Source organism: Quercus suber, unplaced genomic scaffold (assembly GCF_002906115.3).
Source record: "Quercus suber isolate HL8 unplaced genomic scaffold, Cork oak 2.0 scaffold_67, whole genome shotgun sequence".
Taxonomy (NCBI): domain Eukaryota; kingdom Viridiplantae; phylum Streptophyta; class Magnoliopsida; order Fagales; family Fagaceae; genus Quercus; species Quercus suber.
Window position 1 is genome coordinate 163,159 of NW_027069532.1, and position 19,993 is coordinate 183,151.

Sequence of the window (19,993 nt, forward strand, 5' to 3'; positions counted from 1 at the left end):
GAATGATGCCACAATAATAACTAGTGAGGCAATGTAATGTGCATAAACATTTGGGAGTTGGGACAGAGTGAGTTTCCATACCAAAAAATAAAAATAAAAATGACCCTCAACCGAATGTCATTGGGTTTCACTCATTGTAATTTGCTGTTGACGGAAGTAGTTTTTGGAACCATTTGTCTTGTAGTGGGCAGTTTTGTGTTAGATGGTTAGTTTAGTTAAATGAACCTAAAGATCACAATGAACGATTCTCTGTTTCGCATCTTGATAGGAACCTTTGGATCTTATACAACATTGGTCCACGGAGCCGTTATGTGCGATTACATTTTTATCTTTTATATTTTATTTACTTATATATATATATAATATATATATATAAAGAAGATCACAACGAGGCTTGGGTCAAGGGATTTCAATTAGAAGACATGCTTTGTCATTAATGTGTTAGCTAAACTATATGACATTTAGAAATTGGCTCAAATTACTACCATGCATTCTTGGTGTGACGATCACTCCATAAGTATAAGTGTTTGTGGCAATGTAAAGGGTAAGAGTTGGAATTCAAATCTCCAGAAATGAATTTTACACATATATACAATTAAATTGAGGTAGAGTCGAATTCCATCACGAAAAAAAAAGATCTCAAAGTAGGCGTTGACATGGGCATCAAATAATATATATTGCATATTGAAACTAACCAAATCTAAGAATTGCCAATTTCATGGCATAAAAATTAAAGGAAGAGAGATTAAGAAGGCATCTGGATTGCGTTTTCCAGGGGCGTTTCAGTGTTTGGTTTGGATTACGATGGGACCCACGCTACAGTGCCACGAAACTAAACACGCAAAAGTTCAGCTGAAATGCATGGATGAATAAAGATTGAATGCACCGTTTCATTAACTAAATGCGTGAGTGTGTACTAGTCATGGACACCCTTGAAAGGAAACGTGTTGATACACTAGTGTGTACTGTTCACTTATCTGATCCACGAAAAAGCAGAGTAAAATAAACACAAAACGGTGCGTTCAGGCCAACGACTATTTTTGCATTCTCAGGTTTCTTCTTTCTCTCAACTACCGTGGCAGATGTCTTCAATTTTCTTCAATGCTCTGTTCTCTTCCTCTTCAATGAATTGCACCTACTCACTAACCAATAAACCATCAAAAAAGAGGAAACACAGGTGTTATAAACCCATTACGCGAAACAAGCTAAAATTTTCCCCTTTGTTCTTCCTTCGCTTAAGCTTACCTTCTCTCTGCTTGGAACGTCGTTGCCGCCACTGTGGGTCTCTGCATTTATGAGTAAGCTGTGTCTAACGTCTCATATTCTCTGATCTGTTGGTGTGTAATTATATTGTTTTCCATGAGGCTTCAATCTGTGGTTTTGTGTTAAATGTTTGTGTGTAGTTTTTGTGTTTTCCATGACACTAGTATGTGGGTTTATCTCCTTCGTGTAATTTTGTGTGTTTCTTTTCTGCCTATGTTGTACTTGGACTATGTAAGTTTACTTTGCATTTTTTACATGGGCATGCGTAACCGATTATGATATGCATATGAATTGTTTGTTGAAATGCCTCAATGAGTATAGAAGGAAGTTGTTGTAGCAAAAATGGGTAAGGGGAAATCAAAGGACGATGGTAATGATGTGAGAACTGGGTGGAAAGAACCAGCAGAACTAAAAGTTTTTGTGATTTGTGTGCTACTCAAATCCTAGCCGGCAAGAGAAGTGGAGGATTTTTTAGAAGGGAAAGGGTTGATGCAGTGATTACGAAGTTGGGTGAAATGGGAAAAGTGATGACTCATTTGCAGTTTAAAAACAAATGGGATCATCTGAGAAAATAGTAGAAGGCTTGGAAGGAGTGTTTTGACTGTGAGACTGGCTTGGTTATGATTCTATAACTAGCAAGCTTGAGGCCAGTGATGAGTGGTGGACCCAAAAGATTGAGGTTAGTTCACTTTACATAATTGTGAAAACTCAACTGTCTACAACTATATTGTGTTCTAACTACTAGTTGTCCACATGTAGGCATGTCCCAAGGCATTAACCTTTAAAAAAAAGGTTTGCCAAATGTTGTGTCCATGGGAATCATGTTTGACGGCATGGTTGCAACGGGAAAAAATGAATTCTACACAAGTGGTGAAATACCAAAGGAAATCACCGAAAGGTCTGGAGACTCTGTTGATAGCAAAGAATTTGTTAACCCCCAATGTCAACCCTCTGCGAATGTTAACGCAATGGAGGTTGAAGGCCCATCATCGTCTAGGGCAGGACTGACAGTGAATAAGGGGAAAAGCTTGGCAAGCGGTGTCCACCTTTTCAGGGGAATTTGCAAGAAACCAAGAAAAAAACATTTAGTTGTGCAAGAGATGTCCGACTCTTTGAAGAATATCTCAGATGTTATTGTTAAAAGTAGAAGTGTAAGTACTCATACACCAGTTGCTTCCACAGCAGCTGCTGAAGTTCAAGCAGTTCTGGACATAGTGTTGAGCCTACTTGGGGTGCAATCGGGTGATCGCCTTCATCTTTTCAACACTTGCTTCTTCATGGGAAACTCAGAGCATAGGATCATGTTTAAGCACTTGTTCACGACAAGGACGTCTAGTTGAAGTGACTAGAGATGTAGTATCAAATGAACTCTCAATATCATTTTTCTTGAGGGAAAGTGGATTGTCTCAATAGAGTTGCTTAGGCTTGGTGTTGTAGTTATCGAATTTTCTGTACCTGTTGCACTTTTTTTTTTTTTTTTTATTGGCATAAACTATGCTTATCGTATCTCTTAAAGAGAAAAAGTGAATAAAATAAAAGAGATTTTTTTTTTTTTTGTCCTCACTGCGCATAGTTTTTCTATCTGCTAGAATTAAACCCACAGGCCACGGACACTTTACAAACAGTTAAAAAAGGTTCAGAAGCTAAAAAAGAAGGAAGACCTTCTCACTTTTCTCTCACAAGACAACGCACCCACCCTATTGTCTCAAAGACACGTCCCCTCCGAAACAGGAGAGTGTCTGTGTGTGTGTGCGCGATACAAGTCGCGCCTCACCCTCAGCTCGTGGGTCTCTTTATTCCTTCTCTCTATCTCTCAAACAAACACCAAACACTTTATACTTTCCCGGCTTAGGTGGCCTTAAGTCACCTCCGATTCCCTCACCCTTTATTACAACACATAAATATAAAATAAATTCCCACATTTACACTTCCACTTCTTCTCTCTTCCTTTCACAATTACTCACCCTTCACTTTCTTTCTCTTCCTTCCTATTCAATACCACAACAATTTTTAGGGTTTCAATTTCCAATTCCTCTCTCTCTCTCTCTCTCATAGATCTGTAATTTTTTTTTTTGGGAATTTGAGAGAGATAGTGGGGAGAGACTATGGGAGGTGATGGAGCTGTGGACGATGCTAACGAATCCAACGGCGGAGATGGAGTCAATATCAACATCCGTTGCTCCAACGGTTCTAAGTTTTCCGTCCAGATTAGCCTCGATTCCTCCGTTGGATCCTTCAAAAGCATTCTCGCTGAGAAATCCGATACGCCGACCGATCAACAAAGGCTCATTTACAAGGGTCGGATCCTCAAGGACGATCAAACTCTTCAAAGCTACGGTACTCATTTCATTTCCGATTTATTTTTTTATTTATTAATATCTAATTCAGATTTTTATTTTTTATTTTTTTTGGTTTAGCTTATTAGTTAAATAGTGTTAATTTTTGGATCATTTTTATTTTTATTTTTTTTGGTTTGTTTCGTAGAAATCAAGCTTTGATATGATATTAGGGCAACGAAGAATGATTATGCGATGCTTCATTGTTAATTGCTATTTTTGATGATTCTAGAAGCATCTAGATAGATCTCATTAGGAAATGGAATGTTATTGTTGTTTAGATTAGAAAGAGATAAAATGTTATTTTAGAATATTAGTTTATTTATTTATATATTCATGAGAATGTTAATGTGAATGATTCTATAAAAAGTCGAGGAACGATGGAAGGCTCAGACCTAAAAATAAGTAGAAGTGGTAAAAAACATGTCAATTAAGGAGGTAATAGAGAATATGGATTTGGATGGAATAGAATGGCAAAAGAGAATACATGTGTCGATTAGTCTGTTGAGGTTCCATAGCAATCCACAAAATTTTGGGACCGAGGCTTGGTTGTTGCTTTTTTGTAATGTGAATGATTCTCAAGTGAGCATGGTGTCGTTTTGATAATTAGTTTTGGCAGTGGGTTAACCGACTTAACCTCAGCATTGAATTACAGTGAGTTCAATGTCCTATTGTCACCTTGGAGTAGCATGCTTGCTTTTTTTTTTTTTTTTCAGCCATGTTTAGGCAACTGCCTTATATGTAACCTGGCGTTTATCAGATTACCTAGTGCTCTCTTTTTTTTCTTTTTCTTTTTTTTTTTTGGAAGAAAATAAAAAGTGCCTGTTTGGATTTTCAGCTTTGCTAGCCAACTATTTTGGGTAAATCCCAGGTGTTTTATATGACATACATATTTGATTGTATTCCGAATGGAAATGTAGGTGTATCATATCCATTTAAAAAGAAAAGGAGATATAATTGCCGGCCATTGAGTGTTTTTTGCTCTTGAGATAGGTTTAGTTATATTGACCATCTTTTTTGTCTGTGTTTATAGGTTTGGAGGCAGATCACACCGTCCACTTAGTTCGTGGCTTTTCTCCAGCTGCAGCATCCAATCCTGCTGGTGGAACCAATCCTGGAGTTCCAAATACCACTCAAAGTAATACCAGAAGTGTTGGTTCAAATGAAGGTGAAGCGTTAGGAGGAGCTGGTTTTGGAGCTTCACTATTTCCTGGACTTGGTATTAATGGTATGGGTGGTGGGGGCAATGGTGGTGGTGTTGGTGGCAACGGTTTGTTCGGAGCTGGGCTTCCAGATTTTGAACAAGTGCAACAGCAGTTGACTCGGAACCCCAACATAATGAGAGAAATAATGAATATGCCTGTTGTTCAGAACCTAATGAATAACCCTGATGTAATGCGTAACTTGATTATGAATAATCCTCAAATGCGTGAAATCATTGATCGAAACCCTGAGCTAGCACACATACTTAATGATCCCAGCACACTTCGTCAGACACTTGAAGCTGCAAGAAACCCAGAACTCATGCGTGAGATGATGCGCAATACTGATAGAGCAATGAGCAATATTGAGTCTTCTCCTGAGGGATTCAATATGTTGAGGCGAATGTATGAAAATGTTCAAGAGCCATTCCTGAATGCCACAACAATGGCTGGGAATGCTGGAAATGATAATGCGAACCCATTTGCTGCACTTTTGGGGACCCAAGGTGGGGACCAAGCAAGAAATCCGTCAACCACACCCTCAACCACTAGTTCTGAGACAACTACTGGCTCTCCTGCCCCCAATACTAACCCACTACCAAATCCTTGGACTGCAACTGCAGGTAAGATTTCACTCTCTTACTTCTGCTCTTCTTCTAGATGCTTTAATTGTCTTTTGGGGTAATTTTAGTGTTGCAGCATATAAGATTAACCTGTATTCTTCCTTCAGATAATATGTCATATCCTAATGCAATGCAGAACTTTAGTTTAACTGATCTACAAAGAGGAGAAAAAGATATGTTTTGTATCTTTTCCATAAAGCTATGAACTTCAGTGTTTTTCCCTAATATCCACAGTACTAATTGAATATGTTGTTTTGAATTATCCCTTTGACAAATTTGTTACCAATGTCTAAGGAAAATGGGAAATGTCACATGGTTTCTAAGAATCTAATTTCTTTGTGATTTAGATTGCTGCCCCTTAAAAGTTATTGATAAAATAAAAGTACTGTAGATATTTTTGTTGCCATTGAGCTCTAGCTCAATTGGTATCTCTTCCCCTTGTAAGAGTAAGGTGGAGGGTGGGTACCCTCACGTTGTGGCCCACCAGTGCATGTGTAGTTTACCAATAAAAAGTACTCTAAATCTTTTCTTCCTCTGACTTAAAAATAGGAATTTTTTTTCTTCTAATTTGTTTTCTGCTGTTCGAAGATATTAACCAGAATATTGTTAATAAATTGTGACCAATAAATAGTTAACTCAATTATGTGAAACTAGCAGCTGGAGGTGCACCAACTAGCACCACGAGGTCAAATCCTACTGGGGATGCTAGATCGCAGACTCCCGCTGGCTTAGGTGGACTTGGTCTTCCAGGGCTTGAAGGCATGTTTGGTGCCATGCAGGATACCACTTTAGTCAATCAGATGATGCAAAATCCAGCTATGTCACAGATGATGCAAAGCCTCCTTTCAAATCCTCAATATATGAACCAGGTATTTAATTATTATATAGTTCAGGATCTTACTAGATCAGCACCAAAGATATTATTATTTGCATCAGCATGTTATACAATTCACTTATTAAGTATAAGTTGTACTTGAGGTCAACTTGTGTCTCTAACATTACTCAACTTTCAGATTCTTGGTCTCAATCCCCAGCTACGCAGCATGCTTGATTCCAATTCTCAACTGAGGGAAATGATGCAAAACCCAGAATTTCTTCGTCAGTTAACTTCTCCTGAAACAATGCAGGTACATTAGTATAAAGTTCTTCAGCAGTTGACACGTGCCCTTGCACAGTTTCTTTCTTGCTCATACACACATACACAGACACACACCCTCATGCTGTGCAAACACGTCTACCCAGCAGTTCCCTTCTTAGACACATCGTCATATGCTCATCTCTGTGAACAGTGAACACGTTTATGTATAGTGTTGGTATGCATTCAAAGTTGCTAGTTATTACTTGCAATAAAAAGTCTTGGTTTGCATGAATGATGGTTGACTTGGGAAATAGTTCTTGTATAATTTACTTAAGTAATTTGGCACATAAATTCCTTCTGGTGATAAGCTGAAGTCAATTCCATGGTTTTTTTTTTTTTTTTTTTTTTGCTTCTTATATTTGTGTTGATCTCTCTCTGCTTCTCTCTCTCTCAGCAACTCTTGACTTTTCAACAAGCTCTTATGTCTCAGCTTGGTCGGCAACAGTCAACCCAGTAAGTGGTGACATAATCTTTGCCTGTTTTCCTTTCTGTAGATCAGCAACAACATTTAAAAAGTCCAAAAAGTAGGTGCAAGATGGGTAACTCCTAAAATGGAAAATCAATGATGGCTAGGATTATCTAAGAAATATGAAAAGAGGATACAAAGTAGTAGAAGGCAATCCTCGAGGCCATAAGAATATGATCTTCTAAAACATGCTTCAAAAATACTTATTAAAAAAAAGTGCTTCAAATATGCGCGGATAGTTCATTACCTTTTAAAAATTCTCCTAGTTTTCTTGTTATTTTCTAATTGCTCCATACTATGCAAAGTTGTGGAGCTTGCTGAACTTAAAGCTTCTCTCTTCACAAATTGTAGTAGTTGTCAGTATCGTATGATACGTGATACGTATTTTATTGTGCGTGAAAAGTTCCATATTATATCGGCATATCATAAGTACTCATGAATCATACGATACAGTGTGCGTATTGTATGAATCGTATCGTATCGTATTGTAAAATCGTACGATAAATAGACAAATGCTTTAAAATGAGTTTTTTGTTAAAATTTCTACTTTTATTTGAATCTAACAAGTTGCTAGACTTGTTTTTAACACAAAATTATTAGGTTACTTAATTTAGCCTAATTAAATAACATATCCATAAGTTTTTTTCCCCCTCTTTCTTCTACAAAATTTGGATTACACAGTACACACTTACACTTCACTTTAATATTTACAATTTATTTTCTGTACTATGAATAAGATGTTAGTTGACAATATAATAATTTTTATTTTTGTCATTATTGTTATTAGTTCAAGAAACTAGAATACCAAGAAGAATTATTATTTTTTAAAAATTTATTAAAATAAAAAGAACAAGAAGAGATAGTAAATGTTAATGATGATGAAGAAAATTTTAATGAAGAAATAAGTTTGCAAAATGATAAATATGATGATAGCGTTGACTTAGATGGGGTTGATTAGGCAATATGATGAATATAAATTATTATTTTTGGGTCATTTATAATATATTATCACTTTTGAATTTAAGCAATTTGAATTTGTATGTTATAAACACATGCTAGTTTGATTTATTTAGTTAGCTTGTTTATTATCACATAAGTGATGAATAAATTAGTCATTGAATATATTCAAAATTTATAATAAACATATCCTTTATATATGTATATCTATAATTTTTTATAAATTTTATTAAATGTTTGTATATCTTACAATACACACGATACAATACGATATACGATACAGAAAAATAAAAAATTTATTCACGATACAATTCACATTTTGACTATGAATTGTATATGCTTCGCTATGTGATAGTGACACTGCTTTTCCTGATTAGTTCTTGTCATTAGTTTCTTCCCTTAGCTTCTGTTAACTTGTTGCATAATGCAGGGAACAGGGTCAGACTGCTGGTGGAGGTACAGGTATGCAAGTCAATCTTTGACATTTGGTCTAAGAAAAAAACCTTTGAACTTCTGTTTGCTTCTTTGGCCAATCTTCTATTATTATCATTGGTAAAATCTAGTGGCATAGTGACTGCAAGAGTATGTCTTCTAGATGTTGCTTCCTGTTAGAAACCTCCAACATATAATTGCTGGATTGCATCATTTGGGACATCTGCATACAATAGGTGCTCTCAGTCAAGGTAGTCAAAGGCGAAAGGCGACCTTAAGGCACCAAGGCCTTGTATCGCCCGAGGCGTGAGGCAACAAAATGGCACTCGCCCGAGTAAAGCGAGGCGCCAAATTCTTAATATATTTATTATACATATAGAACTTAAATCATATGTACCTAGTGTATTATAATATTATAAGTAAGTATTTTTCAATGTGTAGCATGAAGAAATTAGGTCGATCAAATTATTTCAAAATAGGATTAACATGGTTTAGGCTCTATTAATTAGTTCTAACAATACGTTTTACAATAAGCTTCTATATAACAATGAGTCTTACAAAACAAATTTGTAAATTAATTTAACTAACAATAGATTTTATAACAGGCCTTTTGAAATTAATAGTCTAAAATAGGTTTCACAACAAACTTCTATTAAATTTTTTTTTTTTAAAAACTTGAGGCTCTTGCCTTAGTGCCTTTTTCATGGCCTAAGGCGGTCGCCTTGCTCGCCTAGGCTCTAAAGGCGAGCACCTCACTAAAGGCGCCTTGCCTTAGAGCCTTTGAGGTGCCTTAGTGGCGCCTCGCCTCGCCTGGGCGCCTAGGGGAGCGCCCTGCTTGCCTTTGACTACACTGCTCTCAGCTATAAATGGGGTGGCTCTTAGCTAAACATCTCTATACATTAATTTTGAGTGAGTGGAAAGTTCTATATCTTTATAGTAAGAAGGAATTGGTTCATCGTTTTGCTAGTTGGGGGGTTTTTGGGGGGGTTTGTTTGGAGGATATTTAGGATTTTTCTGCCGTAATAGAGGGCTTTATTTTTGTCATTTTCTTGAGGAAGGCCTTTGTCTCAAACCCCTGGAAAGATGGCAAAAATTATTTATGATGGAAAATATTTGTTCATCCCTTTCCCCTCAAATTATTTATTTTTTACAATGTGGGTTGTTTGTTAAAGTTTTCACGGGGTCATTGAACAACGTAGGATTGGAGATGTTGATGAACATGTTTGGTGGACTCGGAGCTGGCAGCCTGGCTGTTCCCAACAGATCTAATGGTTACTATACTCTCCTGTCTTTACTTTTCTTTCTAATTCCTTTTCTTAATGGATATCTTGTTGCTTACGTTTGTTTGGTACTTATTCTGTTTATCTTCCCAGCACCACCGGAAGAACTCTACGCCACCCAGCTGTCACAGCTTCAAGAAATGGGTTTCTTTGACACACAAGAGAATATACGGGCATTGATTGCCACTGCTGGAAATGTTCATGCAGCAGTAGAGCGACTGTTGGGGAACTCTGGTCAGTAGTTTCTTGTTATTATCCAATTTTATCTGATGATGTTGCCTGCTGGCTTGCTGAAATCGGTTGCTTTGGACCTGAGTTGTATTCAAGCCTCATATATTTGTTGCAAATAAGTCCAAAGTATGTTAGCAAGAGTTGCAAAGTTGGTGTAGGTTATCATCCTTGGGCTGTTCTATCTATCTCTTTCTCTAGAGGTATGGCCGGCAGGAGTTTCTTGTACATACTTAATATTAAGATGCGACATGTGATCATATGAATTGTTTGCCACATTATTAACTAAATTGGAATATGTGACATTTTTGTTATATTTCCTTTTCAATTTCTTTTTATCTTTAGAAGTATGTAGTGTTTTAACAAAATTTATCTAACAACTGCTGATTGGTATTTTGCAATCCCTATTTTTAGCTCTCTCCTTGGATGTATTTTATCCTCTTATTGCTTGGTAATTTTCTGGACTATGTGGGAATGAGGTAGAGAAAGAAAAGGAAAGAAACTTTTTAATTTTTATTTTTGAGAAACAAAAGGAAAGAAACTTAAATTAATGGAGGCAGTACCATAATTTTATATGTAAGTCTCTTCTAACATTGATCTTGTTGCTTCCTAATGGTCCATTTGGATTGAGGGAGAAAGAGAGAGAGAGGGAGAGAGAGTAGAGGAGAGTAAAATAGAGTTGACCCAAAATTAATCTATTTTTAGCAAACGGTACACTACTTTCCCTTTTTCCCCCTTCAATCCAAACAGGGCCCTAAAAGTCCCACGGGCCATGGGATGGCACTGCAAATGAGTTGGTCATTCTCTCTTCCTTTGTATTTATTTTTTGCTTTCTATCTTTCTTCTCTCTTCATTAGGGGAAAGGGGGTGGTTGAAACTTGAAAGCATTGGCCATATAGCCCAATGATGGGTCTTGTTAAGTTTCAATATCACCATGTGTTTTGCAGTTTGGTGAATTGGTGTGGTGCGAAAAGCTACTTAATATATATACACTTGTTATTTAATAAATAAATAAAAAAAAATTATGAAATTTGTTTGGTTGTTTTATTCAAAATGACATTGAATTATGTTTAGTTTAACTTGAAATAATTTAATATTGTCTATAATTCTTAAAAGACTTAAAAGAAAATTGGAAAAAAATAAACACACACACACATATATATATATATATATATTATAATAATGTCATGGGACAATTGAAGTGCTTTTAAAATTTATGTGCGATGTTCGAAGAAGTCAACAAAATTTAAATAATTTTCATTTTATCTATATTATAGAACTTCCTTACATTTTAAAGATCAAATTTAATTTAATTAGAATTTAGGTTTTCATTAGAAATATAATTAGAATTTAGGTTTTCCTTACTATAGTTTTGTGTTTTAATTATGTTTGAATGACTTTGATTAGTATGTACTGCAAATTTAATAATACTACTATTGTGTGCAGCTGGTGCGGAGTAATTAATTGATTAGTTTGAGGTTGAATCCACGTAGAAGGGTATTGATTAGTAATTCGAAATACAGAATTAAATTAAAAAAAAAAATTAATTGAAGAGAATTATTTATTTATTTAATATCTTTGTTGGATAGGAGAAGAGAATTTGTAATTGTTGGTTGTTTTGTTGGCAAAGATAAACTAGAGGGTAAATTGCAAATTGTACTCCTAAAATATGAAGGTGTTTGGATTTTATACTTTGAAGTTTCAAATTTTGGATTTTACTCTCTAAAATTTGAAATGTTTGGATTATACACTTTAACGTTTCATAATTTGGATTTTACTTCCTAAAATTTGAAAGCATTTGGATTTTATACTCTCAAATTTTGAAATTTTAGGTTGTATTTAAACACTCTCAAACTTTAGGGAGTAAAATCCAATCACCTTTAAAATATAGGGAGTAAAATTTAAAATCTGAAATGTTAGGAGGGTTAAATTCAAAATTTAAAACTTTAGGGTGTAAAATGCAATCACTCCCAAACTTTAAGGGTGTAATTTGTAATTTATCCTAATCTAAATTATGAAAAAAAAATTAATATCTTAAAACACGGCTGCTTATGGATCTACAATTCTACACATAACACATGTTCAAAGATAAACTAAATTTCGGAGAAGTTAATATCTTAAACTATGCCTTATGGATCTACACATAACACATGTAAAGGTTGTTTTAACAATTTTATTTTATAACTAAATCAGAATATATATGAAGAATGACCTTCATTGGATGATTTAGTAATGATTAATTTTCTAAAGACGGTATTGTGAATTTAATTTATTAAAGACAATTATACTTATAAAAATATATATATATATATATTAAAGACAATTATAGAATTTTAAGGGTTTATTGCATTCAAAGTCTACGTTAAATTAATGAATTAAATAGAAAAATAAAATTTCTAACAACATAAATCAATAAAAAAGAATATAAAAATAATCGTTAATAACGTACTTAGAAAGTTAGGGCTTCAACCTTGTTAAGGAAAGGCTCCTAGCAAAGCCATTGCATCAAATGAATCCTAAAAATTGAAAAAATAACTTTTAAATTATTTTTTTTAATCAGAATCTTGAATTTTGGCCCTTACTCTTATCCTCTCTCGTTCTACAAAAACTTATACTTGTGAAGTGACTATCATGTCAAAGATGCGCTTTACACTTGTGGTATTTTTTATTTTTTATTTTTATTATTATTTAATTTTAAGATAGATAAAATTCTACTCTAATATAATCTAACTATACTTGTGGTATCTTAATTTTGTTGTTAAGGCTGTCAATGTTGTACATTTAAAGTTGTCATAATGAACTCTTAAATAACTCTAAAAATCCTATTACAAGTATAATTTTTATATGGCAAAAAAAAAATCTATGATTTCCTGGCTCTAATTGACCACCTCCTTTTACCTTCCTTAAATGTCAAAATTTGGAAGTCCTTGTAAAAATACAATTTTTTTAGCCCTATTAATTAACGTTCCAACGTAACTTGTTTTGCCTTAATATGATATTTAAGCCAAAAGTTACCTGCAAAACAATAAGACCTATGCAAACTGAAATCCTAATCCAAATCCGATTTGGATTTAATGCAATTTCCCATTAAATGCTTGCTTCTTTAGGCTCAAATTAAATAGGAAGACCTTGGTTCATGGTAAGGGTTATTATTGGGTACTCCGGGAGTATATTTACTTTTTCTCACATAAGGGTAGGTCTCACTCACCATGAGGTCTACTCCTATGTGAGAGAGGAGTATACTCTCGAAGTATCTAATAAATTTCTCCATTTCAAACTTGAGTCCATTAAATAGATTTGGCCGTGCCTTTCTTGGTAACTTGTGAGGTTTTAATAAAGTTTTCTAAAATTTATCCAAACTCATTCAAAAGACATATCCATGCATGGAGCTGATTTAAGGAAGCTATAAAAAAAAAAAAACCGAAAAAACTCATTTTAAGAACAAAATTAATCACTAAGCAATAATCCAATTCCAAGTATAAAGCGCATGAATTAACACAAAATAAGTGCCATAATGCTCGCTAATGATGATGTAAATACGCAAAGTTAAACTATTGTCAATATGATTAAAAGATGACATAATTTGGCCATTAAATCCTAGAAAATCTTGGATGGGGGCTTAACACACCCTCATGTAGTAACATAGCCTCCAACTTAAGATTGAAGGTTAAAGTCACTGATTTTCCATGTAGTATATATTTTTTCTTAAGTTGTGATTAGGAAATAAGGTGATGTAATTTCTTTTCTTAAATTGTAATTAGGAAAAGCAGGGTAAATTTATATTTCTAGTGATAATGTTTTTCTTATTGTAAAAGATTTACTTGTATCTATTTTCTTGATTTTATCCATAAATAATCAAGTGATGACTCCGATGTTAGAGTAGAATTTTCCTAATTTGGCTCGGTGCATATTAATGATAAGTAAAGAGGCAGTGGCAGCTGATATTGATAGAGGCACTAACGCTACAACAAAAGTAATGAGTTTACAACATGTACCGGTGGCTCTTCCATCTTTTTTGGCCTAAGAGAGGTTGGGGGATTCATCTGCACCAACCATAAGAAAAATCAATGTTTTGCCTCTCCTATCATGGACCTTAAGAGTATTGACAATGGCTTATGCAAAATTGCAGAAACCCCCAAATTTGCCTAATTACACCAACATTGGCTTATGCACCCATTAGGCAAAATAAAATTTTACTATAGTGCTTCTCCGAATTTGGATGACATTATAGCTCAGGTGATTTAACATATTTTTCTTTGATCCCCAAGCTACCTTTCTTCTTCCTCAAATTTTCTATTTCACTTACATATCACTCCCCCCTTGTTGTTGTCAATTTGCCTAACATATCACTCAAACACACTCACCAAAACCTTTTTCCTTTGCCTTTTTTCAAAACCTTCAAAACACAAACCAAATCATTTACCCAAAAACCATCTAATCACCCTCCCAACTTTTCTTTTGCTAATAATGCTTGGTTTTTAGCCGCCATTGAAGTCCTTAATGCTCAAATGGCTCTACAAGATTCAAATAGCATGTAATGTGAAAGTGTCAGTATCTTTGTCATCTAACCTCTTTGTCGTTGGCTCCAAAATCATCCCCACCATGCTAATTAACCAATGCCAATGCCCCAACCCCACAGTCCAACCACGTTCTCTCATTTCAGCTAGTTTCTACTCGTCTCTTTTTTCACTTTTATCTTCTTATTTTCTTTTGAATTTCTTGTTTTTTTAATCATTTCCTCGTTCTTCATTTTATTTATAAACACGTTCTTATATATTTGCATGTGTTCATTTACGAAAAAAATTGGCCTTTGCCTTTTTTAAAAAAACAATCCAGCATTTTGCCTTATTTCTCAAACTAATTAGGGAAATGCCATTATTTTGAAAATCGATTTTTTCAAAATCGAGTTAAGCCTTATAGCGGTTTTTAAGGAGCCTATAGTGACGTTTTAAGGACTTATAGTGGCGTTTTGTAACTCGATCTCCATGAAGTTGAGTTATAGGTAAAAAAAAGAAAAAAAATTTGCATGTAACTCGACTTCATGGAAATCGAGTTACAAAATGCTAGTATAGGTACTTAAAACGTTACTATAGGCTCCTTAAAAACGCCGCTATAAAGCTTCAGAATTTTTTTTTAATAACTCGATTTTAAGAAAATCAAGTTTCAAAAGAAGAGTATTTCCCTAATTAGTTTAGGAAATTGGACAAAATGTAGTATTTTTTTTTTTGAATGGGGCATTTGCCCATTTTCTCCGTTCATTTACAAAACCGCCGGTTTGGTTGTCAATAACACTGTACTTAGATTCTTAGATCTTCCCCTCATTGTTTTTGATTTACTGAAGTTTAGGTCTCTTTATTTTTGTTGTACCATTTTGTGGGAGAGAATGTAGAGATTGAGAGAGAATGTGATAAGTTGAGAGAAATAAAAAAAAAAAAAATGAAATTAATGAGATAGAGTAAAAAATAGAGAATGAGTAGATGTGAGTGTTTTGAAAAATGGTTAGATAAAATATAAAAAAGAAGGTTATAATTATAAAATAAAGAAATTTTTTTGGCCAAACCAATAAAAATGCACTAACATGCTTGTATTAGATAATGATAAAGAAAGTGCTTCCGATGATGAGACATGATTTTTGTTTTAAACTTTTTTTTTTTCCCAATAGTTTGTCTCTCATCTTAAGTGGATATATAGTCCATTATTTTGCTTTCTAATTGTGAATCTAAGAATGCAGTAGCTATTTAATGTTCTTGTCATGCAATATTGTTAAGAACTTTATGAAGAATATGCTCCGCACATAAAAGGAAGCTACATTTATTTTCATTGATTACAACTTAGTACTCAGATTGGCAAAGAAACCTATGATCCATTATTGCTCTAAGCACATAAATACAAGACATTACTTTCTTGGTGAATGATTTACAAAATAAGGAGGTGCAGTTTAAGTTTTTGAAGTAATAAGATCAAATTGCTAATACTTTTACCAACTCACTCAACAATATTAGTTCCATAAATTAAAAGTTTGTATGAGCTTATTTTCCTTAGCTTATTTTGTTTATTTGTAAAAATACAAATTTACTTAAAGAATGTGATGTGTTAAAAATTTGTACATTCCATCTTAAGATGAAAAACAAGTTTAACCAAACATACATAGTTTTAAAATAGTTTAGGAAAAATACATTGAATATATATCATTATAATAATATATAGCATGATTTGTGTATATAAATAATGAACTATGTATGAGAGTATCAGAGAATGCAAATGCCCATTATTAATGCAATAAAATTAAGTCATTCTTGGTATTCCTCCTAATTTCCTTTTATGTACTTGTGTGCGCCTATAAATTCCAACACCCCCCCTTGAGAAGTCTCATATGAGACAATTTATCTCACACAGTTTTAATTTCTCTCTTCTTGTTTCTCGTCACCATGAGTAACTCTAAAGACTCCTCATCCGACAAGCCCTCCTCTGATGACCAACAAGGCCATCATGATAGGCCTCAAAATACTAGTGATGACACCACCATGCAAGAGGCTGAAAATGTCACAGCAGGGACTAATGTTGAGATTGAAGGAGACTCATCTTCTGTTACACCTTTTATGGCTCAAGAAACTGGTGATCATGAGGGTGGTGATGCTGATGATATTGTTATAGAGCCCCACGAAGGTTTTTCTGAGAAGCAAGGAGGCCAGGGAGACGAATTGGGTGCAATAAGTAGTGGTGTACACAAACCAAAGAGGATGGTGGAGTTGGTGGATCCTCCAACACTACGCGATCCAGTTTGTATTGTATGTAGCAAGCAGTTTGGCTCGTGGAAGGCTGTATTTGGACACATGAGATCTCATCCTGGGCGTCATTGGAGGGGGGTGTTTCCTCCCCCAACTGGAATATGGGACCCTTTACGGGATATAGACCAAAAAGCAAGCGGGCCTAATATAGATCCTAACATAGGTCCTCAAGCTCAAGAAGAAATCGCTACGACTCTTCTTAATGTGGCTCAAGGTGTGTTACAGAGATTGAATGATAGTGACAAAAATGAGGGTGTAATTGCCATCAGTGAGGCTTCCTCTTCATCACTCGGGAGAGGACTGGGGATTGATTTGAACCAACCAAAAGAGAAAAGTCCTAGTGCTGCTCCTGTTTTGGATCTCAACAAGCCTGCTAAAGAGAAGGATGATGACAGTTCTTCAGACGATGGGAAATGAGAAGTGTTGTTTTGGATCTCAACGTGCCTGCAGAGAAGAGATGGAAGAAAATGGTTTGGAGCATGTGAAATAAGTAGTGTTATTTGTTTTTTTTTTTTTTTTTTTTTTTTTTTAATGGAGTTTTTAGTGTGCTCACTTTGTTAAAAGTGGATCATGCATGCATAATGTTTATGTTGCTTTTTATTTATTTATTTATTTATTTTTTAAATTGAGTTCTCGGTGTGTTCGCTTTGTCAAAAGTGGATCGTGCATGCATTTTTTATTATTATTATTATTATTTTTTTATGTTGCATGAATTAAAATAAAATATTTATAGAATTTTTAATGTTGCATTCAACATGGTTTATTTATTAAAAATTTAAAACAATAATGTTAAAAAATTACAAATTTTACTACATCAATGAATACTAACGACAAAAGCCGATAACAGATATATATCAATAGTACAAACCAATAATATAACAGATATTAGCCATACAAAATTACAAATTGATGTGCTAAGTTAAACACAATACCCAAAAAAAAAAAAAATGTTAACAGGTGGTTGATATTGTACTAATTTCATTGTTACCATATCAATTTGTATATATCTTGTTTCTTGAAAAAAAATTGTATTTATCTTGTGATAAATTTAGCAGCAACTTTAGTATTTTCCTTATTAGAATTACACATAAAATTATTGTTTGTGGGTTGTAGTTCTCATTACAACCAATAAAAATGTTATATTTGGTTGATTACCTTTTTTTTTCTATAAATTATTTTCCTCTTTTTTTTTGACAAATTTATAATTTTTATTAATTTAAAAAACAATAGTGATGTTTGATTTTTTTTTTTTGGAGAAGCAAACACACAGATAGGAGAGAGGGAAATGAGTTCTAACACAAAGGCACACCACAACTCCACTCAAAAGTCATGGTAACTTTTAAGGAAGGGTGAGGTAATGATGTTTGATAGTTGACGAGAATTTCTATTTAAAAAATTTATATTTTATCCAAGTTTTAATAATGGATCATAATGATTTCGATGTGGTTTGTTTATATTAAAACAATGATGTTGGCTATACAAACTTTACTATATTAACAAATATTAACGATATAAATTGATAACATTTATTTGTGGCCAGTTCTCCTCGTTACAACCAATAGTACTGGTGATATATTTGATTAATTACAATTTTCATCAAATCACATATTTTTAGTTTTTCATTAATTTTAGATATCAACGATGGTGTTTGATAGTCGAGGAGGATTAAAAGAAAAACTAATACTTGTCCAAGTTTTAGTTGTGGAATTGGAACCCATAATGCACTAAATTTTACTTATTTTTTATTTTTTATTTTTTTTAGAGAGTTTCAACCTCCGCTCCTGATGATAGTTCTTTATCATTAGATTAAGACATCAATTGATTTTTTGTGTAGGTAGAGATTGAAATTTTTGACCTATTTATTAAAATCAAGATGTTAAGGACAATTACAAAATTTACTATATTAATATTCATTAAAGATACTGTTTTATAAAGAATATTGACCATAAAAATGAACTGATGTGTAAAAACAAATAACAACTTTATTTTTATGTGTTGATGTCAAACTAATTCTAATTGTTATAATTGCAAGTTGTAAATATAAGTAATAAAATATATAGTAATTTTAGAAGAACACATAAATAGTTTAGTGTTTGTGGGCGGCGGTTCTCATAACAACTGATAGTAATGCTATTTGGTTCATTACCTATTACTCTTAGTTTTGGCAAAGTTATGAGTTTTCATTAATTTTAAAAATCAATGGTATTGTTTAATAATCAACTAGGATTTTTATTTGTTAACTGCGATCCTCAAAATGCATTTGACTTGGTTTGTTTATTAAAATAGTGATGCTAAATCTATTACAAAATTTATAACATTAACGATATATAATGGTACAAACTAATAAAAATATTATTTTTTTAAATTGATGCGTTATAAACACAAGATAAAAATAATTAATAAATTTATTCAATATGTTGTTGCTTAGTTTTGGCATTTTGAGAACTACACCTAGCTTCTATCTTTCTTTCTTTTTTTCTTTTTGGAGAAGAAACCTAGCTTTTATCTTCAAGTAAAAAAAAAAAAAAAAAAACACAGCTAGCTTTCTATTTGTGGACATAGCTTTGTCACATTCCGTAATAATTTTACATTTTTGGCTAAGTAATTACGGAAAAGGAAATAATTAGGTGTAAGCCTTGTATGTTTAATTCCTAACCCAAATAATACTATATTTATTTGGTTTATAACTTGATTTTTCTCTTTTATGGCAGAGTTATCATTCTTCATTAATATATATATATTTTTTTAAATCAAGGTTATTCTGTTTTTAAATTTTAATTTTTTACTTTAAAAGAACCACCCCCTCAAGAAAAAAAAAAAAAAAAAAAACTTTAAAAGAACCACACATAATGAAGTTACCAATCTTGATTAATTCTAAAAATGAACTTACAACCAATAGGAATTAAATATAATTGGTAGATGAAGTTTTTTTTTTTTAATATATTTTATGGCAAAGTTACCAATTAAATTTTTTTTTTGACTACTTTTAAGTAATTAATAGCATGCAATTTCTGCCTTTCTGTATTTCCCTTTTTGGGCATAATAAGTGCCAGTAATATCCGAGCTGTCAAAGTTGAACAGGAGGTATTCAGATCCAACGGTCGAGATTCTTCAAAAAAGACAATCTCCCATTGACTATGAATTGGGACCCACAAACCCCCATTAACGAATAAAAACATGCCACTTGTAACAAAACAGATTCTTCAGGTGCGAGCGAGAAGCTGGGAAATTCGTTGGGCTTGGGCTGGGCCGTGCACCACTTTAGCCAAAATTCGCGCTT

The 19,993-nt window shown here is 33.5% G+C and overlaps 2 protein-coding genes and 1 non-coding gene across 4 annotated transcripts; all 3 read left to right on the plus strand.

Moving 5' to 3' along the window:
* The first annotated feature begins 185 nt into the window (after positions 1-185).
* Positions 186-325, plus strand: LOC112016150 (small nucleolar RNA snoR2/U65). Its single transcript, XR_002883288.1, has one exon. It is a non-coding gene; the product is annotated as a small nucleolar RNA snoR2/U65 (small nucleolar RNA).
* A 2,615-nt stretch (positions 326-2,940) lies between these two features.
* Positions 2,941-10,239, plus strand: LOC112016136 (ubiquitin domain-containing protein DSK2b). 2 transcript variants are annotated; one of them, XM_065772964.1, is made up of 8 exons: positions 2,941-3,600; positions 4,633-5,424; positions 6,079-6,293; positions 6,438-6,551; positions 6,957-7,015; positions 8,416-8,447; positions 9,617-9,688; positions 9,791-10,239. In XM_065772964.1, the coding sequence occupies exons 1-8, from the start codon at positions 3,369-3,371 to the stop codon at positions 9,937-9,939; spliced, it is 1,665 nt and encodes a 554-aa protein (XP_065629036.1). In that variant the 5' UTR covers positions 2,941-3,368; the 3' UTR covers positions 9,940-10,239. The 2 variants fall into 2 exon arrangements, with proteins under 2 accessions (XP_065629036.1, XP_065629037.1); XM_065772965.1 differs by having other exon boundaries at positions 2,942-3,600; positions 6,082-6,293.
* A 6,114-nt stretch (positions 10,240-16,353) lies between these two features.
* On the plus strand, positions 16,354-17,130 carry LOC112016133 (uncharacterized). Its single transcript, XM_024048643.1, has one exon. It carries the CDS (start codon positions 16,354-16,356, stop codon positions 17,128-17,130), a length of 777 nt encoding a protein of 258 aa, XP_023904411.1.
* Positions 17,131-19,993: the final 2,863 nt, after the last annotated feature.

What these genes read in the sequence shown, in the direction of transcription:
- LOC112016136 (XM_065772964.1), top strand. Translation starts at nt 3,369, where the DNA reads ATGGGAGGTGATGGAGCTGTGGACGATGCTAACGAATCCAACGGCGGA. An exon ending in TCAAACTCTTCAAAGCTACG is followed by an intron (nt 3,601 to 4,632) that starts GTACTCATTTCA and finishes CTGTGTTTATAG; the next exon opens with GTTTGGAGGCAGATCACACC. An exon ending in TGTTCCCAACAGATCTAATG is followed by an intron (nt 9,689 to 9,790) that starts GTTACTATACTC and finishes TTATCTTCCCAG; the next exon opens with CACCACCGGAAGAACTCTAC.
- LOC112016133 (XM_024048643.1), top strand. Translation starts at nt 16,354, where the DNA reads ATGAGTAACTCTAAAGACTCCTCATCCGACAAGCCCTCCTCTGATGAC.